Below are 21,583 nucleotides of genomic sequence, written 5' to 3' on the forward strand. Positions count from 1 at the left end.
AGCCCTAAGAACACCTCCCCGCCATCAGTTTTTGGGTAGTAAATCCTCTGGCATACCCAAGATACAATTATTATCAATACCTGCCGGCTTGTTCAAATCACGATCACTTGATTCCTGAGGTCTTATTCTTTCCTAATTGTCCGGAACATCTGGTTGTTAGCGGAGCTTGAGTTCCCCGGCAAGCCGTTCAACATTGCTACCAGGTAAGACTCGCCCATTGTTTCCAAGACTCTTGCATTCCTTCGCCCATATGTTGCACGGTAACCCTGCTGCCCGTCCACATCTGGACTTCGATCTTTTCATACTGGCATGGCACTGCCGCTTCGATCAGAGGATTGTCATTGTTGACCTGATGACTCTCCTTTGAATCGCTTATTTGTACCCGACGCCTCGCCCACGAGTGTTGGCGCCGGTTAAGGATATTTTCTTTCCTTACCAAGACTTACACGACGAACCAGCCACAACTGGCTCTTTTTCAAAATACACGCATACCGACACGATAAGATCACTAATCTCCCGCAATGGCGGGCTTTAGCTTCAATATAGGGCTCATTGGGCTGACTTTCATACAGGTTTTCCTCTGCGAGAGCGCCCTCGCCCTTTTCCATCAGCAGCACGTACGCCTTCACCTTGCTGACCGAGGGTTGAGAACTGTGGGAAAGCTCAGTATTCGCCCTCTGCTACTGGGTACTCGAGATCTGACGTGCCTTACCGAAACGACGAATCTCACCGTCACCGTCAGAATTCCCAGAGGAACACAGCAAACGCCAGGACCCACCGCTGAAACTGAGACCGTTCCCATCATTACCAGCGAGCAATCTGGCGGAACCGTAGTGATATTGCCCTCATTGACTAACCAAGCACCCCATACATCGGGAGACGTACACAGCAGTCTCGATACTTCGGGCAAAGTCACGACTTGCCCTCTTATATCGAATCCTATCCCAACCCCATCGACTTTAATTGAGCCAGTTTCTTCTGGAACAAAGGTCTCGCTCTCACCACTCCCATCAGCACCAATGGCATCAGGGGATCTTTTCGCGGCGCCTATCGGCACAACGCCGCCTCACCCTTCCATCTCTGCCCGTAGTGATCATCCGGTTCCACGAAAGGGGATCACGTCCAACACGCCTCTTCAGACAAACAAATTTTATTCCAACTTTTTCTTGGGGGACCAGACGGCGCCAACGTACACCTACCCCTACGGCATATCATGGGGGGCAGGGCGAGGTGCCGCCGCGAGTTTCGGCATGGCCATCTCCCACATTGATGCCAATCAGAGAGTTTTTGGTCCGAATAAGCCCTCTGGAGCTGCGGCTTACTTTATCAACCCAGTAGGTATTCAGTCCATGGTAATCAGCGCTCAAGAGCTCGGCCCAGAGACCACTCTGGGGATAGACAATATTACGGCCTTTTCAGCGAGGATCCATCTGCGACCCAATGCCGGAACTGTTCCTGCAGTTTCTTTCCCTTTGGTCCAAGGAATGCCATTTATCACCGCTCAATATGCTGGCACGACTCCTGTGATTCGGACTGGAGTATTCTTCCGAACGGTGACGCGAGCATCTCAGGATCCCAAGCCCGGCGTTGCGAAGTATACTTTTCAACTTGAAGATGGAAAGATTTGGCGGCTCTACGCATATGCCACCACTGGTGATCCGTTGAACCTACAGGTTGTCAGCAACGGCGTGGCTCAATCGACAAGCCCCTTTTACGGAATCATACAGGTGTGCAAGGATCCTGGGAATGGCGAGGCGTTGTTTGACCATGCTGCTGGAGTGTACCCTACGACGGTTGAGCTGGCTGGATCCGTAAACGGTGGTACGGGTGTTTACAGCTTCAAGTTCGCCAAGGAAGGACATCAAGACGGAAAATTGGTCATGTATGCACTGCCGCATCATGTTTCCTCGTTTGACGCCACGACCCGGGCAGCAGTTCAGCAGGTCCAGTTGCAGACTCCTACCAAGGGCATTGCAACTGTGGTCCTAGCTGATCAATGGACGATGGTTGAGCCAAACCTTCCCATTACCATGAATTTTGCCCCCTGGAGCCCTGATCGAGGTCCACTCACGGCAATCTCTGACAATGCGCGAGCTATAATCCGTGAGAAAGCAGTCCAGGAGGTATCCCAGGACATGATGGCGCAGTCAGACTTAGACTCCATGTATTTCAGTGGAAAGGTCAGTATAATCCACTCAGCGTAGTCTTAGAGTTGCCTCTAACATTCATACAGGCATTGGCCAAGTTTGCTATCATGATTGTTGCCATCAACGACATTGTACGAGATGCAGGCTTGGCTCAATCAGCTCTCAACAGGCTGAAGGCAGCGTTTGCCAAATTCGCCACCAACCAACAGAAGTTTCCTTTACTATACGAAAGTATGTTTTTTGGTCCCAAATGTGTCCTGGCCCAATAACTCACCAGACTTGCAGGCGCATGGGGTGGTGTTGTATCTTCAGCAACCTACGTGACGGGCAACGATGGCGCTGACTTCGGCAACACGAACTACAACGATCATCACTTTCATTATGGATATCATATTCTTGCTGCTGCGGCTATCGCACATCTGGACCCCGGCTGGATGCAAGAGAATAGAGACTATGTTAACACGCTGGTCCGCGATGTGGCCAATCCGAGCACTCAAGATCCGTACTTTCCTACGTGGCGCTCTTTCGACTGGTACCATGGGCACAGCTGGGCTCATGGATTATATGCCTCGTATGATGGAAAGGTAAGTCGAAATCTTCCATTCAATACACAATTGCTCACATCAAAACAGAATCAAGAGTCAAGCTCCGAGGACATGATGCACGCCTACGCCATCAAGATGTGGGGTGAGGCGTCAGGGGACAGCGCTATGGCTATGCGAGGCAATCTGCAACTGTCCATCATCTCCCGTGCCCTCCAGCAATACTACCTCTACAAGAGCGACAATGTCGTGCAGCCACCCCAGTTTATCGGAAACAAGGTGGCCGGCATTCTGTTCGAAAACAAAATCGACCACACAACCTTCTTCGGCGCTAATATCGAGTATATCCAGGGCATCCATATGATCCCTCTCCTGGCGCCCTCGCCCTTTGTTCGCACTCCTGACTTTGTGCGGGAAGAGTGGGAAACGTACTTTAGCGGAGGCCGCGTGGATGGCATCGCGGGCGGCTGGAGAGGAATCATCTATGGAAACCTGGCGACTATCGACGGTAGGACCGCGTTCGACTTTTTCAACAGCCCCAATTTCGACCCAGGCTGGATTGATGGAGGTGCAAGCTTGACGTGGTATTTGACCTATGCCGCTGGTGAGTTCGACCCCAATCACGACAGAGCTGTAAACAATTACTGACCTTCCAAACCAGCGATGGGCGGCATCTAACACTCCTTTCCTACACGCGTGCGGGAAACAATCAGATTGCAAGTAATGACCTAAAGATGCTCACGAGGGCGGCCGCATTCGATTTCTTGCTTGCATGAGTGATGATGGAATGAACACGACCATGAAGAGAAGGAAGAGCAATCCTCAACGACGGAAACGACAACGTAACGCGATACACGAGCAAACTTAGACACTATCTTTACGAAACAGAATCAGAGTTCTTGCTTTTGGTGTTTTGCATACTATGTTACCATTTTGTGAATGTATAAGCTAAAAAGCCGTTACTACAACAGCACTCGGGCTATGATTGTGAGCTTCCAAGACTTTGCTTTCCTATTCCGAGCTAGTTGAATGCGTGCAACAGGCACCTGAAGAATATGAGACCCTGCATCACATCGCCAGTAGCTTCATGGATTTTAATTAGTCCCTGAATGTTAGCTAGCTGGAGCTTGGGGGGGTGAATGTCGATCCTGGGTTTACGTCTGCACACACCCCTCGTTTTACTATGTAAGGGAGGGGGGAGACGACGTTGGGAAAACGCGGGAAAAAGAGCAAATGGACAGAAAAGAGGTCGACTTTTCCACCCTGAGTGTCAAGGTGACGCGTCATCCATCCACGTCACATCAGGCTCTGGTCTTCCCTTGCTGCAGGTTTACTGGGGTCCGAAAAGGCTAAGCTTTTTTTCCTTTTTTTTTTTTTGTTCCTGTTCTTTTCGTTGTTTTTGCCACAATGCTTATTGTAACTACCGATCAGAATCAGGCTGTCTATCACTCCTATATATTGTTCCCTTTTTATTACTTGGCGTTTCGTGTGAGAGTATCAGTTCGATGTGTGTAAGCGTCTGTCTGGTTGAGGTCGATGAAATGTGGTGGTTTTTGGTGGAGGATGGGCTTGTGCCAGGTACGAACACCGTGTACATGTCCAAGTAATGACTGTACAGAGATACTGTGCACTTGCATCTCATCTCGGCTTCGACTTGCCGGAATCCGGGGCAGGGCTTTCAATATGCACTTTCTTTGAAACATTGCCTTTTCTTGAGCCATAGTGTCTCTATTTGCCCGATTGAAACTCATCTGCGATATAGGCCGGGATTCGCTTTAATACAGTCTAGTGCCGAGCTGTCAGGCTTGCTTAGCTGTTGCAGCTGAATTGTGAGGCTCAGGGCAAGGTTTTTGTAGGGCAAGAATGGCTGTTAGACGCATTGACGGACGACAACGGCAACGGCTAATGGCGACGCTACTTTTGCCCTGGAAGCTTTTCATGCCGCTATTGGGGCGGGATGGGAGTGGTGCGGCCCTGTCCGGAAGACGGCACCATCGGCTCATAGCTTGACGTCTTTCAGGCCACCGAGATTCTTGACCGATGAGGGGCACAGGATGACGGACATACTGGGGACGGTTTTAACATGAGACGAAATGCGAGCTGCCTTCAAATGGGGTGCTTCAGAGCAACGCAAGTGGGAGCATCAAAGTGCCAGCAGTTAATGATAGTTGCACTTCCCACCACATGAATGCTAAGACATACACGGAATTCCGTGTAGGACAAGTGCTTAGGTCTGTGCGAGATTGTAGTCAACTTGACAACTTCAAGATATGCGACCCGTTGGCTTTGTCTACATGGCCAAATTATCAGACTAGCAACGTGGCTGGTAATGATGAATGCGATAACAGGACGGTCATCAAGGTGTGTTTTCACAGCATGAGGCTGTCGTAGGCTGCCTCAGAAGTGACTGCGTTAGGCTGCTGATGTCTCACCTTGGATCGTCAACCAATGGAGTGAGCCATCAGGACCACGCATGTCTGACGAAGCGTTCATGGTAGCGATCTGTGAGTGCCGTTCAAAATGGTGATGTGAGAGCATGCAGGGCGTTAGCGGAGTCGGAGGTGTGGGCGGGAAATGGACGATTGAATGGCGGTGTCTGTGAAAAGTGCCAGCGCACGATGGCAACTTCGAGAGTGCGCGCATGAAGCAGCATTGTCTGAATGGATGACTCGGGAAGTCGGAAAGAGGAAAGAAAAAATCCAAGGGGCGACGGACCATGGTCTCTGTGCCCACCCCCGCATTTCAGAGTTGAGGCAATCTTGTTGGATGATTAAACAGGCATCTCCAGGGCCTTGGCAGCGACATCTTCATGCGAAAATATAAGCGTTGGAGGGTCGAGATCTCGAGATAGACAGGGCTGTGCACATTGTGGCCATTACAGTTGGGCACCGAAGCCAAGAACCAAGTGAGATTCGACCAGGGCAGAATACTGCGTGACTGCGTAGGTTGGGAAAGCCGATTTAATTGGCGAGGGGAAGCTGCATCAGAAAGCTTTATCGATAAGGCGATAAGGGTCCAGAGCGTCCCTTGATGAGAGTTGATTCTCGTCGGGTTGAGTAACTGGGGGGTCCGTAGATCGATGCATGGGGTTCCGTATCCGAGTGGACACCATGGGACCCCGATCCCAGCAAGCCAAGGCAGGGCGTTTCGCAGGGCAACCGAAAACAGCATTGGCAGGGAGTGCGGTTTGGAGCTTGTTTGCCTTGATTTAATGGCTACATGTGGGGCAAATAATACGTACCGTAGTATCCTGTTAGTCGCAGGCTCGCAGCAAAGGCAATCTTCAGACGAGCCCAGAAGCTGTCCTCGTTTGAGGTTGAAGAGGTTAATCAGTCCAGAAGGCTGTAAATGGAACGGCGAGCAAACAGGAGGTGCTATTTATTCCTCTGAAGCTCGAGCGTTTTGCTGCAAGTCGTCCGGTTATATGAGCCGAAGGTCAGGACGATTTCCCTGGCAGTGGGACGACCTCGTGCCGAGACGAAAGAAGAAAAAAAAAAAAAAAACAAGGTATTGAAAGTGACTGTCAGCGAAGCCTAAAATTGTTCATATTTCACTCCAAGGTTTCTGAGGTTGCTGCAGCAATAGTGGAGGGATTGCTGATTTGGTTTGGGGGAAGTTTGAATGCGACAGCAAAATAGTCTTTATGGACAAATGCTTATGAGAGGCCGAATGCAACCAAGTTTCCCTATGCCTTTTTTGTTTTTGTCTCTCTTAATTTTCACTTGAGTGGATCATGGTTTGCGATGGTGAGGGGAGTGGCGGGTGGAGGAGACTAAAACTAAAAAAGCGGATGATGACGGAATCAGATGTCTAGTCGCTGGGGAGAGGAAGAAAAAACCAAGCACGTACTCTGCTGACCGACCGGTCAAAGAGACAGCAGGGGCGTTGGACAGTTGTTGTATCCGTAAGCTACCCGGCATTTCCAGAAGAAGATGCAGTGAAAAAGTGTCTACTAGTAGACATATGGATGGTGATATGCGCCCGCCACAGCAGGGGGGATGGATAGAAGCGCTTTTCTTTCCCAGCGGAGATGTGGGAGGAAGACGGGTGCACCGCTCATTACCTATGTATTATGTACTAAGTGGTTATAGAGGGGAGGAAAGTACCTTAGCGAGCGGCACCGACAGGAAACAGCGGAGATATTGGGAAGCAACACCAGACAACACAGCCACGCTTGGCATCGTCAACAGCTTCTTATTGGGCGCCGCCGACTTCACCCCTTGCTGAAACCTGTTCATTACTGGCTAGTCCGTTGTATGACGTTTGGAGCACCCCAAGGCACGGTTGCTTCGAAGCTTTTTCGAGGTTGCTTTACACTAGTGAGGGAGATCCAATCCAATGCGGTCATGGTTCTGGACTGGAAGTGCCCGCATGCTTGGCCATGGGCTGCCTCCCGGCTGCAGTAAGGCCAGACTCACGACATGCACACTCTTGACACATACCACCCACCACCAACCAGATTCAGGAAATAGCATACCATACAGTCACTCATACGTAGGTATCTCTCTGTCTGTGTCTCTCTCTGGTTGTGTGTTTCGTCCTACCTTCCCCCCTTGGATCCGTACCACAGAATTCGTCCCACGTTCTCCATATTAGCCTGACAAGAAAAGGGGGCTGTGTTCTTTCTCTTTCCTGCGTCTCTCTCACTACCCAACCGCCTTTCATATCGCCGTTTGCCATCAACTGAAGATTGGAAAACTGGAAACTGGAACTGCAGCTGGAACACGCCCTGTTGAACATTTCACGGATACCTGAAGCTCCTTCTTTTTGTTCTCGTCCCTCGCAGACGCAGAGACTACCAATTGGGCCTTGCGTTCGCACTGCATTTCTCCATACGGTCGGCAAAAGTACACTCGACTCAATCACCGACCCGCATCGCATCAAAAGGGTGCCCGCGCTCTGCCTCGAGCTCATCCTCCCCCTAATTTTTTCGCACTTGCACTTGGACCACCATCACTCACACCTCCCGATACCAGATCACTCTGTACCTTGCGACTTGGCACCCAACGTGCTCCCATCTGCGCCCCTTCAATTGGATCACGCCCTCACTGACCGACGGACGCTTACCCCACTTGCCTTGCCCGTCGGGCGGCACCCAGATACAGGACCTCCCAGCAAATTCCGTCCGGACCGTCGTGACAACTGTTCGGAACTACCAGTCCAGATAGACGCTACCACGCTACCTACATAGTATACCCAGCTCGGGGCACATGATGGTTTGTAAGTACCGTTGCTTTCTCAGACCGTCTTTACTTTTTTGCTTCGCCCTCTGATCTGTCTGCACCACCCTTGCTTTGCCTTACCAAATTGCATTTCCCAAGGTACCTCTAACCGGCCTTGTCTTGGATGCTTCCATTTTTTTGTTTTTTATTTTTTTTTTACTCTTTACCCGCCTCATACTTACTTACCCGTCCATCGTCGGCCCCCCAGCAAAGCCCCGTTCCCCCTCCCACCCATGTCCCTTCAATAACTGCTGCACCTCCCTGACAACTACTTGCGCTACTACTACTGCCTCTTCTTGGCGGCTCCAGTCTTAGGCGCATCTTTTCCACGCCGTCAACTCGCTCTACATTTTCCTTTCTCCAAGCCACACAAGCATATCTCAATCCGCTTGCTACTGGCCCTTTCTCTTCTTTCTCTCGTCCTTTCATTCCAGAGGCATACCAGGCGGCTCACACATCTATCTGGTCGCCTTATCCTGCGGACTGTCACTCCTTGTTTTTCCTTTCCATTTTCGTTTCTCACTCGTCGGTTACCTCACTCATACCTACCGCACACTGCCATCGCAGCACTCGCGACAGCAGATATTGCTTCATTGTTCTCTTTCGGAGGTACAAGGCTTGGACTAATATGACGGCGTGATGTCTGGAAATTCAGCCAACCGTCATTTCCGCGAACAGGTTCGCTCCTGGGGCAGCACCAATAAGCCCAACGGCCGCGATGGCGAGGCAGACGAGAACTCGCCTCTCCTCAACGGCAACCACTCCGGCTACCATGCCCATAATGGCAACGGCGCCAATGGCGACGACCACTACAACGGCAACAAGACGCTCAAGTTTCTGTTTGATGCGAGGCATACTCCTGGCACCGATAGCAGCAACATCGCTGTGAAGTACTCGTCCCATATCTGGCACGTCACCAAGGTCACTCTCCTCAGCAGTAAGTCGCATCTCTTCTTGTCAAAGTTGCGCACACCTTTCTAACATGCATCTTCACCCACAGACTATGTCAACTTCCTACTCGTCATGGTCCCCATTGGCATCGTCGCTGGAGAGTCCAACTGGAGCTCAACCGCTGTTTTCACCATCAATTTCTTCGCCATTATCCCGCTTGCCGCCGTCTTGTCGTTTGCGACCGAACAGATTTCGATGAAGCTGGGCGAAGCTTTGGGAGGATTGCTCAATGCTACCTTTGGAAATGCCGTCGAACTGATTGTCAGCATTGTCGCCTTGAGAGACGGCCAGATTGAGGTCGTCCAATCGTCCATGCTAGGCTCAATTCTGTCCAACTTGCTCCTCGTCATGGGCATGTGCTTCTTTTTTGGCGGTATTGTCAATATGCGCGATAGGGTTACGGGCCAGGGCATGGAACAGAGCTTCGCCTCTGCCACAGCGCAGACCACTTGCTCGCTGATGACGCTGTCATCAGCTTCGCTGGTTATCCCTGCTACGGTAAGGCTTCCACCGGTGTGCCTGTTACCCCACCCCCCTGACTAACACTGCATGATAGCTCTACTCAGTACTTGACAAGGCAGAGTCTGCCGAGAAGGAGCACAGCATTTTAGTGCTTTCTCGAGGTACTGCCATTATCCTTCTGGCGCTGTATGTCATGTACCTTTGGTTCCAGCTCCGCACCCACCCCAACCTTTTCGATGCCGAGATTCAGCAACACCTCGAGGAGGAGGCCGAGGAGCCTGTCATGGGCCCTATCGCTGCCGGCTTGGTTCTCGTCGTTACCACTGTTTTGGTCGCCATCTGCGCCGACTACTTGGTCGGAAGCATTGATGATCTCGTCGAAAGCGCACACATTAGCAGGAACTTCATCGGTCTAATCCTGATTCCCATCGTCGGTAATGCTGCGGAGCATGTTACTGCCGTCGTTGTAGCCATTAGGAACAAGATGGACCTTGCCATGGGTGTCGCCATCGGCTCTAGCATTCAGATCGCCCTTCTCGTCACGCCTTTCCTCGTTATCCTCGGATGGGCTGTCCTCGACAAGCCCATGACTCTTCACTTCGAGACTTTTGAGACCGTCGCCTTTGCATTCTCTGTATTGGTTGTTACGTACACTGTGCAGGACGGCAAGTCCAACTACCTCGAGGGAGCCATGTTGCTTGGCCTCTACTTTATCATCGCCTTGGCTTTCTACGTCAGCCCTAGCGATGCCATTGACCGGGTTCTGTCCGTCGTCAAGGGCTGAGCTGAGGAGGAGGTGTTGATCATGTCATTATACGTTGAGAAAAGGTTTAGAACGGGTGTATATGCTTGATAACCCAACACCTGAGCTCGGCGTTCAGGAACGACCACTATACCCTATAGGACGTCCTGGCGCTCAAAGGGCACACTTTTGATAACGAAAATTATCATTTCGCTGTGAGGCATGCCTCTGAAGCGACGAGGCCCTATCGGCAGACTATCGTTGAACAAAACAAACTTTTTTGTGTGCATATTTCCTTGGTGTGTCTATCTCAGAACTGTACTATATTCCACGGTGTGCTCTCCAGGGGGCGGTATTTCAGATTCCATCCAGAGAGGAACGGAGAAATTGGTGTTGGCAAAGGCACAAAGATGAAAAAAAACACTTGGTTCGCGAGGTCCGTAATTGCTAGTATTTGTCCGCAATGAACAAAAAGTCGTCCCTATGGACAATGATGAAAAAAGAAAAAGATTTATCAGATTTGCTTTTGTCGTTTGCTGCAGGCGTCTTACGCCGCGCTGTAAAACACCGTCAGGAGGTGTTTTTCTGTTTCTGTGGATAGTGTAAAAAGTATATGTATATAACATGCTACATTGCTCCTCCAATTCTTCCCCATCGTCGTCGCTCCCTACAATGTCGGTCTTGACATGGGCGCGATGATACCCTGCTTCTTGAGGATGCGCGGCTTCGTCGCCTCCTGGAAAGACTCCTTGGTAACCCACTCGGGGCCAAGCGGCAGACGCAACGAGCGCTCGTACTGCGCCTTGGACTCGAAGGGATGGGGGAGCTGCGATGCGAGGTACTTGTCGTTCTGCAGATAGTCAGCAACTGTGATGCAAGAAAAAAAAAACATTAGTCGGAAATATACGGGTGTATGACGAACCTTCTTAACGCGCTTCTCGCTGATTATAACCTTTTCCAACTTGGCGTCCTTACGATCCGCCTTCTTGATGCCCTCGACCTTGGTCAAGAACCGGCCCTGTTGCCGCTTCTTCTCGCGTTGGCTCACGCCATCGCCGACCCAGCCGCCCCAGCCGGGCAGCGTGTTATCGACGATTTTGTCGTCGTCGTCGGCCTCAATCTCGGCCTTTTCGCGCTCAAAATCGACCACGACGTCGTCGCCTGCGAATGCCTTGTCCATCTGCGCGATGTCGCGGATCGCAAGGGGCAGGTGGATGTCCTCCCCCTCGTCCGAATCGGCATCCGAATCCGCGGCAGCGCCACCCTTGCCGGAGGTCTTTGATCTGGACTTGGACTTGGGCGCCACGGCGGTCAAGGCTTGCGAGTTGTCGAGGTCCGCAACGCGCGCGCCGCTTGACTGGGACTTGGATGACTTCTTGCGAGGGCCAGAGGACCATGCGGAGCCTGTTGTCGAGGCCTCAGCTGTGATGGAGTATCCGGTGTTGAGAACACTGTTGTCAGGGACGTCGTTGTCGTCCGTCTCCGCGGCCGCAGTCTTCTTGCTCTTTTTGTTCTTGGAAAGCGCCGGCGCTGAGATGGCAGGCTTAGCTGCACTGCCAAACTTATTGCGACCGACCTCGGTCACCTCCTCTTCGTCGCTGCCCTCGCCGTCAGAGGCAATGTCCCGACGGATCTGAGCGATCAGCTCGTCATTGGCCTTCTTCTGCTGGGCTTCAGCCTTCTGCATGAACTTCATCTGCATCAGTGCCGAGGTTGGGCCGTCGTCCTCCTCGTTCTCGATACGCTTGAGTTGCTTCAGCAGCGCGCGCTTCTCCTGGCCCTCCTCGTCGGAACCGTCACTGTCGCCATCGTCAGATTCCTCCTCACTGTCGGAGTTTCCAGAGCGGCCCTCCTTGCGCTTGCGCAGCTCGTCCTCGCGGCGGGCCATGTCATGCAGGCCGGCACGGTAATCTTCGTCCCAGACAGCACGCTTGTTGGATGCGCCGAGTTTTGCCCACTTGGAGTCTCTGTGGCGAGCACCCACACGTTCCAGCGCTCTCGCGCGGTCTGCTGCATCCCGCTCGGCCTCAGAGTCGATCTCGCCGTTCTCGGCCATAGCCTCATGAAGTTTCATCTCCTCACGTTCCTTCTCCTTGCGGTGGACACGGTGGTAAGCCTTACTCTTGATCTTCTTGATACGCGCTGCCCGCTTCGTCTCGCGCGAGTTGAGCTCACGCTCGCGTCGGCGCTGGTTGACGAGATCCTTGAGCGCCTCCTTGGAGAGACCCTCTTCTGCTTCTGCCTTCTTCATCTTGTTCTCCTCCTCCTTGTTGAGCGCGAGACCGCTCTGCTGCATGATAGACATGATGGTCTGCTCGAGTTCGGAAGTGGACGTCTTGGCAGTGATGGCCTGTAGCTCACGGTTGTCGAGGCCCTCATCGGCCGCGTTTTGGGGCAGCGGGAAGACAAGGTGCTCCGCGCGACGGTTATGCTTGACAGTATCCTGCCATCGGGTAAGGGTCTCGTTGGCCTTCTCGTACGCCGCAGAGCGCTGAAGTTTGTCCTGTTGCCGGCGAGCGAGGGGCACGTCGAGCTTCTTGCCGGCGCCAGGGCGCGTCTCCTTCTCCTCCTTGGCCATGATTTTAACCGACTTGCGCATCTGCGCATCCTTGACGCCGGCGAGACCGAGGTCCTTGAAACTGATTTTTTGCTTTTGCTTCGTGGGTGCCGCGTCCTCGTCATCACCACCATAGCCGGCAATGAACTTTTGGAGCTCGCCGAGCTTTGAGGGGTCGGCTTCCTGGTCCTCCTCGTCGTCTTCGTCGGACGATGGCGGGCTGTCAGCATCGTCTTCGGACTCTGAGCCCTCGGAGCCGTCATCTTGGTCTGCCATGGACTCGTCGGACTCGTACTCGTCCAAAGCTTGCGCTAGGTCGATTGCGTCCTCGCCTAGAGAGTCGTCGTCGTCGCCATCATCTTCCTCATCTGAGTCGTCCTCCTGGCAAAGTTGTTAATAGCTGTCTTTAGTCTCAGGCCAACTACCGACAAACCTGGTTCTTAGCAGACTTGCTGCCTCCGAAAGAGTAACCCTGGAAATCCTCGTCGTCGCTCTCTCCAAAAGCCTCGTCACTGTCGAGTTCCGAGTCCTCATCTTCGTTAACGCCGTAATGCCACTCGTTTCCTTCGCTGTCGCTGCCGTATTCGTCTGAATCATCACCGTCGCCACCCCCACTGGAGGGCTTCACTTTCTTTCGCCTGGGCTGCTCCTCCCCATCCTCATCCTCGTCCTCATCCTCATCATCTTCGTCGCGACTGTGCTTCTTCTTTCCGGTGTCGGCAGGCGCCTCGATTTCACGGAACCTTGGTGTTCGCTTCTCCTTGGTAGGGAACTGTTCTGAGGCGATGGTAAAGGCGTCGAGAGCTTTGGCCTGGGCCTTGGCCTTGGACTTGCGGAAGTTCTTCGCTTGCGGCTTCGAGGACAGCAGTGGCCGCCCGTGGGATTGTCTTCCAGGCATTTTTTCGACGAGTTTAATAGAGAGCGTGAGTGATGTTTGTCGTGAGCTCTGGTAGCCGGTCCGCACAACGCCTTATCCCGCACAGGATCGGAGCGCACACACACAAGCACGCTGAAGGGAACTTTTTCGACAAATTCTGCCGAGGTGGGTGAATGGCGGTCAATGAGAAATTTACAGTGGGGGCGCTCCTGCCATCGTTCGACAGACCAACGGGTGTCCAGGGTGCACTGGTCTGCCAGGGGTCTTGACTAAAAGAGGGCCCGCTTCCTACCGAGGGGTGCCGGAAGTTGTAGCACCTTAGCACCGAACCACTCGGCTGCAGTCTATTTCCCATCCAGATAAAATATCCATAAAATCAGTCGACTCCAACACCACCACAACTGCGTCGCAGCAAACACCACACCCTCCACGGGTCCAACATGGCGTCTTTCGCACCGGGTTTGCGAAGGCTGGCCCTTCGGGCTTCGCCTTCACTTTTAATATTGCGACAATGCCAGCGGCAGCAGCCGCAATGGCAATCCTCTTCCCGAATCCTCGATATCGTACGATCGCAGCAGCCGCAGCAGATCCGATGCTTCAACCAGACCAAGGCTCCGCTGAACTTCAGCAGCAATGTCATCGCCGACAAGGCCTCCCCAATCGCCCAGCAGGCTGCTGAGGCGGCCAAGGATACTGTTAAGAAAAGCGCATGGCCCGAGACGAATTCCAAGTCTGTAGCATATTGGCTTCTTGGTAGCGCAGTCAGTGTCTTTGGTATCGTTGTCTGGGGTGGCCTCACGAGGTTGACCGAATCTGGGTATGGCACCACTTCAAACTTTGTCTCTTGAGTCTCGGCTAACATCAAGCTAGCTTGAGTATCACTGAATGGCGTCCTGTAACCGGCTCTCTCCCTCCGCGCAACGATGAAGACTGGGAATCCGAATTCGAAAAGTACCGTGCTTCCCCCGAATTCAAGCTTCTCAACCCGCATATGACTTTGGACGAGTTCAAGAAGATCTACTTCATGGAGTGGTCCCACCGTCTCTGGGGCCGTTTTATTGGAATGTCCTTCGTTTTGCCGACTCTGTACTTCATCGCCCGCCGCCGCGTCACCCCTAAGATGGCGGTCAACCTCCTTGGAATCTCCGCCCTCATCGGCTTTCAGGGCTTCATCGGCTGGTGGATGGTCAAGTCTGGCCTCAAGGATGACCTTTTCGCTCCCGGCTCCCACCCTCGTGTCTCCCAGTACCGCCTGACTGCCCACCTTGCCACGGCCTTCGTCTGCTACTCCTGGATGCTCATGTCCGCTTTGTCCATCCTACGTACCCGCCGCCTACTCGCCGACCCTGTCGCCGCCTCCAAGGCTCTGGCTGCCCTTCAGAACCCTGCCATCAAGACCTTCCGCCGCCTGTCCTTTGCCCTTGTCGCCCTGGTCTTTACCACCGCCATGTCTGGCGCTCTCGTCGCTGGCCTCGACGCTGGTCTCATCTACAACGAGTTCCCCTACATGGGCCTCGGTCTCACCCCGCCAGCCAAGGAGCTCTGGGACAAATTCTACTCTCGCAAGGAGGATGGCTCTGACCTGTGGTGGCGCAACATGCTCGAGAACCCCAGCACTGTTCAGCTCGACCACCGCATCCTCGCCATGACCACGCTCACTGCTATCCTCTCCCTCTTTGCTTACTCCCGCACCGGTCGCGTGGCTGCCGCCCTTCCCAGAGATGTGAAGAAGGGTGTCATGGGCACCGTCCATTTGGTTCTTATGCAGGCCGCTCTGGGCATCAGCACCCTCATCTACATCGTCCCTACCCATCTGGCCGCGACTCACCAAGCTGGTGCTCTGGCCCTGCTGACTGGCGCCCTGGTTCTCGGCCACCGCCTGCGTGTGCCCAAGTCCACCCTGGCTATGATCCAGAAGCGCATCAAGGCCATGAACGTCAAGCATTGAAGGGGCTATCGGTTTTCTGAATATTCCACATGGTATCTGCATTATGGCAGCGATTGCATTATGGCACATGAACAATAAGATTTGTATAACACTGTAGCACCATGCACTAGACGGGCAACACCACCCTCGAGTGGTCTCTCATCTCCTGTCTATCCTATTTTTTTGTTTTATAATAGAAGCTCAGCTCTAGACTATGGAATGTCTGCCGGATATCTTTTAGGTGGCACCTTTGCGTGCTCTCGCGAGTAGACAATCTAATAAGCCGAATCGTCTCTTGGCAACACAATCCATCAATCTGGTGAATTATCTATTTGTGGGCTGTATCGACAGTTAGCCAGGTTCTTCAAAAGCAGGGTCTTCGTTACTTACGAATACCCTCCTCGGGGACGGGCTTGACGCCAACGACCTCAGCGGCGGAAGCCTTCTTCTCCGCCTGCTTCTCCTCCTTCATGAAGGGGAAGGCAAGAACCTCGTGAATGCTGTAGTTGTCCGTCAAGAACATGACCATTCTGTCAATACCCATACCCTATGCAATTGATTAGTTTGTGAAACGGTGGCAAGCAGGTGACAGTAAACTTACCCATCCTCCGGTAGGAGGCAGACCGTACTCGAGAGACATGCAGAAGTTCTCGTCAATCATCTGAGCCTCGTCGTCACCCTGGTCCTTCTGGCGGGCCTGCTCCTCGAAGCGGAGTCTCTGGTCGAAGGGGTCGTTCAACTCGGTGTAGGCGTTGACAATCTCCTTCTTGCAAACAAAGGCCTCAAAGCGCTCGCAAAGACCGGGGATATCTCTGTGGTACTTGGCGAGGGGCGACATGACCTGCGGGTGGCCAAAGATGAAGCTGGGGTTGACGCACTGCTCCTCAATGTACTCTCCGACCAGCTTGTCAATCATACGGGCGTTGGTCAGGGGCGGCGAGCACTCGATCTTCATCTTCTTGAGAACCTTCTGGAGGAACTCGTTGGTCTCAGCAGTGTGCAGCTGATCAGCGGGAGGGAACGTCTCGCCGGTGGCCTTCTCAAGCTCGGGGATCATCTCAAAGCGCTTCCAGGGCTTCTCCCAGTTGACCTCATAAACCTCACCGTGCTGGGTGTGGAACTTGGTCTTGTAGCCGCCGGTGACGTGCTTGACGAGGCCGCTGACAAGGTCCTCGGTCAGGTCCATGAGGTCGTAGACGTCGGCGAACGCCTGGTAGAATTCGCAGGTGGTGAACTCGGGGTTGTGGGTAAGATCGACACCCTCGTTTCTGAACTGACGGCCGAGCTCGTAGACACGGTGCAGACCACCGACGACAAGCTCCTTCAGGTAGAGCTCAGGAGCTATTCTCATGAACATTTGCATGTCAAGGTCGTTGTGGTGAGTGACGAAGGGCTTGGCAGTGGCACCACCGGCGATGGGACCCATCATAGGAGTCTCGACTTCGATGAAGTCCTGCGCAAGTTAGTTCGCCGATGCCGACATCATCCGATGGAAGTTGACCTACTCTGTCATCGAAGTATCGTCTGATGTAGGTAACCAGCTTGGATCTGGCGATGAGTGTCTGACGGCTCTTCTCGTTCATGATGAGATCGAGGTAGCGCTACGCCATGTTAGCCGTTGTGTTCTAAGTCCGATATCGGGTAGTCGTACCTTGCGGTGGCGCTCCTCGTGATCCTTGAAGCCGTAGTACTCGTCGGGAAGGGTGTGCAAGCAAGGAGTGAGGAGAACAAACTCCGTCGCAAAGATGGAGAGCTCACCCTCCTCGCCCTTCTCAATCTTGGACTTGGGGGCTGTCCTGTTGGGTTAAAGTTAGCATTGAGCTCAATGGTAGAGATCACGCGACGCATACCTTCCAGGATAACCAATGATACCAACAATGTCACCTGCAGACGACGGTCAGTCAACAACCCCTTCTAATCGAAAAACCCGATACTTGCCTCTGCGGAGGTGCAGGTGCTGGTCCTCGAACGACGGAGTGCCCTCGGCAACCTCCTGAGCCTGGGCCATGACCTGGACCTTGACGCCCTCAGCGCGGACATCATAGAAGAAGAGCTTGTTGCCAGAGGCACGCTTGTTGTAGATACGAGCACCGACACGGATGACCTTGGACTTGTCATGCTCACCGGACTTGAGATGGCCGAAGTCCTTGACGAAGCTGCGCAGGTCGTAGTCGGCTACATGGAGAAATTAGACTCGGTTCCCAGGAATGATGGTATTCGGAGGTCTTACTGTGGAACTTGTGGGGGTAGGGGTTAGGAGACTTGGTCTCGCGCAGCCTATTGCATTTAGTCAGTCCATACCCTTGAACAAACGACTAAAAGACCAAAAGACAAGACGCACTTGTTGATGGCACGAGAACGGTTCTCAAAGTATTGGCTGGGGTCCAGGTTCTTCTCGTCGGCCTCAGCGTTGCCCTTCTTAGCGGCGGGCTTGGGAGGGGCGGCAGCGGCCTTCTTAGCCTTCTCAGCATCCCTCTGGCGAGCCTTCTGACGCTTCTTCAACTCGGTCTTAGAGACCATCTCGCCGGTGACATCGTCGAGCAAAAGCTTGGCGCTCTGCTCTTCGACCTTGAGGTCCTTGACCTGCTCGGTGGGGGGTTCGGGAGCGCTGGAATCGGCCATGATTGCGGGGTTTGTCTGTTGACAAAATTAGTTGTCAATGGGCGAGTCCCGGGGAGATATTTATGTTGTCACGGCGGACGGGTTTGACTCACCAAAAATCCTGCGTCTCGCGATCGAGTTTTACCGGTCAAAATTATTTAAGCTGGGACGAGGGGCAACAGTGCATTGGCTGCAGCGGGGTAGTACGCACACTGAGTCAAAGTATTTGCCCTGACTCACCGCTTCGAGGAGGGGCAGAGTCTTTCGTGGGGGAGGGGTACCTTGCACTGTCTATGGCAGTCGCACACTGTACGGATGCACTCCTTGAGCCCCTGACAAGACCATCATCGTCCAATGTTGACTAAGAGAGCGATTCTCAAGGGCAGGTAGATACTGCATCATTGTTGGCAGAGAATTATACCAAGTATATGTTCAAGTGAAAGCTTTCAAAACTAAAGATGAATACACTAGCAATTTGGAGCATCTCGAACCGCAGGCTCAACTCTTGGAGATATAGTATCGTCTAGCAACTTGTAGTTTTTTTTTTTTTTTTTTTTTTTTCCCTCTCTCTTTTTTTTTTCTGGCTATTGTACCCGGCTTTGCCAGTTCTTACCATCTGTCAATGAAAAATACGACCGTTTGATAGACAAACAAGTGGCTCAGAAGGAAGGTGACAGGAGAGTACTGGTCACAAAGGCTTAGAAGGCAGGACTCTTCGCTGGTTCTTTAACGACACGATGGTGCCACTTTGTAATCGTCTGCCTGAAGTCTTGATAAGGAAAGAGCATCACTTCAACGGCATCTCCTTCAGACTTTCAAATCCATTTATTATTGTAGCTAGCGAACTTTTCTCAGTTGAACGGAAACTCACTTCTTCTCTTTCTGCTCTCAACTGCGTCTGGCCTAGACATCTACGCCAAAGAACAATTCACTTTGAAGGAGAGACAGATATTCCATGAAACCAGTATCAAGACCAAGTGTATCGCAAACAACCAAAATGATGCCCAAAAGTCAGACAGCTTCTTCAAATGAAGATACTGAGGAAGGCGACCCTTCTGAGCTTCATCAGAGAGATAAGGCTGCGGAGAGAGCTGTCACTCGAGTATACAAATCATCGTAAGTTCTTCTCATGCCATACGTCAAAATTCAAGGGAGTATGGGGGCAGATATGGAGAGAAGAATTACTAAAACGTACTTTCAGGAGGCGCGTCATCTCCAATCTTAGCGCTCTACTCCACCTCCTGGTGGTGTTCGACATCGACCTAGATCCGGAGTCCCTGCCATCATCCGACGAAGCTGCAACTGCCGCCTGGAAAGATAGTCACAAGAAATTTAAGGCGACTCTGATGAAGGTCTACGATGCGGCCGATGAGGCTGTCGATATGGCACTTCGCGCCGAAAACCACTTGGCTACTGAACATCACGAGATCTTGATGCGTGACGTATGCCTAATCCGAGAAGCGGTGAAGCAGGCCCTGCCCCAGGATTTGTACGACAGAGTTGTCGGCAAGGGCAAGGAACCTAAAGGCAAGAGCGTTGGGCGTTAGTGTATTGGAAGCAGGACGTCCTTCGGTCGTGGTTTGGAGGATAGCTGGGCGCAAGCAGCGGCTCATACAACATGGACGAGGGGTGTGTTTTGGACGCTATAGAAAAGGCAGAAACATTTGCGACGTTGCATTGATAAACCTTCATTAATTCCTGTGCCAACTGGCAACTACGCATCGGTAGTTCAAACAGACACGGTAATTACGGATCGTACTGTTTCATAATCTCCCTAAGTCGATCCAGAGGCAGCGCTTCAATCTTGTGCCCAGAGAAACCCGTCAAAGTCTCTGCTGAGGATAGTGCGTTGTAAATGCTCTCCTCCGTCGCATCCGCCGCAGCCTCGAACAGTCCGTTGATACTGGTATCGTCCACAGCCTCGATCTTCAAGGCCTTCGCCTTGAATGGGTCCACTTCGCGTTGATCCTTGTTAATGGTTTGAACAGGAATATGGTTGGCCGTCGAAAATGCGAGGAAAATGTCGCCGGACGGATTATGGCCGTAGCCACCGACCCTCGATAGCCCGACAGTTGCCCTCTTAGCGAGTCTCTGACACTGAACCGGTGTCAGAGGGGCGTCAGTTGCGATGATAACAATGATGGATCCATCCTTCTTATCCTTGTGCTTCGCAACATCAGCAAGCGCCTCGGCCTTCTCCTTTTCGAGGATGCGGCCGACGGGAACACCACCAATGCGCAAGTGCGGCGCCTTGCCATAGTTGGCCTGTACAAGCGCAGCGACAGTATAATCCTTCCTGTTCCCATCACCGTCGAGGCCTTCTACCACGCGGCTGCTGGAGCCCGTGCCGCCCTTGAAGTAGTGACAGATCATTCCTGTGCCGCCACCTGTGTTACCCTCGGGTACAGGTTCGTCTGTGGCGGTCTCAATACCCCTGGCCACATCCGAAGGCTTGACGGCCAGCTTGGAGATGTTGTTCAGGTAGCCGTCAAACGTCTCGCCAATCACTGGCAAGAGGAACCACTCTACACCCTCGCCGTTCGAGTAGTTGCGGATGGCGTGCTCATAGACCCCACGATACCCATCGCCAACGGAAAAGGTATTGGTCAGCACGATAGGGCTGGACAAGAGGCCGGTCTCTTCGATCCAGTGAGACCCCGTCAGCTCTCCGGCGCCGTTAAAACGGAATATACCAGCGTAACAAGCATCACTGAACCACTTCTGATGAGGAAGAATAACTGTCACGCCGGTGTTGACGCCCTCGTCGGCGTGAATACTCTGAGTGGAGGCCAGAACGCCAGGAACATCGGTAAGAGAATTTTTTGGACCGGTCGGCCAAGTTCCGAGATGGAGGTTTGGGAGGATTTCGCGGATGCGACCGCGGGGAGTCGACTGAGTGGCCATTCTGAAGCGTTTGTAAAGAGGGGAGACTGGCTTTTCAAGAGGGCCCCTTGCAATACAGCTCGATGCTATAACTTAACCGTTGTTTAGTTGCGCAAAGGCAGTCATTTATATCATCCCCCAACATGGTCAGCATGGTCACGTAAACGTATGTAGTCGAGGATGAAGGCTCTTCGTGGCATAATCCACTGCGGCGTATTGACTCACACCGGCCAGTGGATGAATATGATCCATTGGTTAATTGGACCATGGAGCGAAATCCTGGAACGCTGCGTGGGTTTCTATCCTAGTGGGTTTTTGCTTTATCGGGCAGGTCCTACAGGGAAGCTCTGTGCTGACGGCACTACGTACTTCACTTACGTGGGTGATGATGCATGTCCGTTTGTGTGGATTTCTCAGCGACTTATGCTGGAAGATTTTTATTCGACCAATGTTTGACAAGAACGTTGACAGATAGAGTATTGATACAACTTCAACTCGTACAGAAATTTGTTGACGTGGTTTTCGCGAGAGGGATAACGGGCAGTGTGCTAGGTATATATATTATGTACCTCGGCAAATAAACCCCACAGTCTCGGCCGGGAAGTGGAGTCGGAATGCGGGGAAACGCCTCCAAATACCCCGGGGAAGTCGACCATCATTACCAAGGAGACT

The 21,583-nt window shown here is 52.6% G+C and overlaps 7 protein-coding genes across 7 annotated transcripts; 4 read left to right on the forward strand and 3 right to left on the reverse strand.

The window, feature by feature from the left end:
* Positions 1-521: 521 nt before the first annotated feature.
* CTRU02_204515 (glycoside hydrolase family 81 protein) lies at positions 522-3,337 on the forward strand (the record flags this gene model as incomplete). Its single annotated transcript, XM_036720987.2, has 4 exons — positions 522-2,180; positions 2,213-2,378; positions 2,433-2,731; positions 2,780-3,337. The coding sequence occupies 4 exons, from the start codon at positions 522-524 to the stop codon at positions 3,335-3,337; spliced, it is 2,682 nt and encodes an 893-aa protein (XP_036586971.2).
* A 5,213-nt stretch (positions 3,338-8,550) lies between these two features.
* CTRU02_204516 (calcium proton exchanger) lies at positions 8,551-10,108 on the forward strand (the record flags this gene model as incomplete). Its single annotated transcript, XM_036720989.1, has 3 exons — positions 8,551-8,848; positions 8,912-9,360; positions 9,419-10,108. 3 exons carry the CDS (start codon positions 8,551-8,553, stop codon positions 10,106-10,108), a joined length of 1,437 nt encoding a protein of 478 aa, XP_036586972.1.
* A 625-nt stretch (positions 10,109-10,733) lies between these two features.
* CTRU02_204517 (uncharacterized protein) lies at positions 10,734-13,521 on the reverse strand (the record flags this gene model as incomplete). The annotated part of the gene is made up of 2 exons (XM_070204391.1): positions 10,734-13,004; positions 13,057-13,521. 2 exons carry the CDS (start codon positions 13,519-13,521, stop codon positions 10,734-10,736), a joined length of 2,736 nt encoding a protein of 911 aa, XP_070062154.1.
* Positions 13,522-13,940: 419 nt separating this feature from the next.
* Positions 13,941-15,448, forward strand: CTRU02_204518 (cytochrome c oxidase assembly protein cox15; the record flags this gene model as incomplete). Its single annotated transcript, XM_036720990.1, has 2 exons — positions 13,941-14,317; positions 14,371-15,448. The coding sequence occupies 2 exons, from the start codon at positions 13,941-13,943 to the stop codon at positions 15,446-15,448; spliced, it is 1,455 nt and encodes a 484-aa protein (XP_036586974.1).
* Positions 15,449-15,755: 307 nt separating this feature from the next.
* Positions 15,756-18,049, reverse strand: CTRU02_204519 (lysyl-tRNA synthetase; the record flags this gene model as incomplete). The annotated part of the gene is made up of 9 exons (XM_070204392.1): positions 15,756-15,766; positions 15,818-15,974; positions 16,029-16,880; positions 16,933-17,028; positions 17,079-17,218; positions 17,278-17,311; positions 17,355-17,602; positions 17,658-17,704; positions 17,769-18,049. 9 exons carry the CDS (start codon positions 18,047-18,049, stop codon positions 15,756-15,758), a joined length of 1,866 nt encoding a protein of 621 aa, XP_070062155.1.
* Positions 18,050-19,025: 976 nt separating this feature from the next.
* Positions 19,026-19,575, forward strand: CTRU02_204521 (uncharacterized protein; the record flags this gene model as incomplete). Its single annotated transcript, XM_036720992.1, has 2 exons — positions 19,026-19,144; positions 19,230-19,575. The coding sequence occupies 2 exons, from the start codon at positions 19,026-19,028 to the stop codon at positions 19,573-19,575; spliced, it is 465 nt and encodes a 154-aa protein (XP_036586976.1).
* A 199-nt stretch (positions 19,576-19,774) lies between these two features.
* On the reverse strand, positions 19,775-20,932 carry CTRU02_204520 (peptidase family T4 protein; the record flags this gene model as incomplete). Its single annotated transcript, XM_036720993.1, has 1 exon — positions 19,775-20,932. The coding sequence occupies one exon, from the start codon at positions 20,930-20,932 to the stop codon at positions 19,775-19,777; it is 1,158 nt and encodes a 385-aa protein (XP_036586977.1).
* Between the last annotated feature and the right edge of the window lie 651 nt (positions 20,933-21,583).

This window comes from Colletotrichum truncatum, assembly GCF_014235925.2.
Source record: "Colletotrichum truncatum strain CMES1059 chromosome Unknown Contig_0002, whole genome shotgun sequence".
NCBI classification, from domain to species: domain Eukaryota; kingdom Fungi; phylum Ascomycota; class Sordariomycetes; order Glomerellales; family Glomerellaceae; genus Colletotrichum; species Colletotrichum truncatum.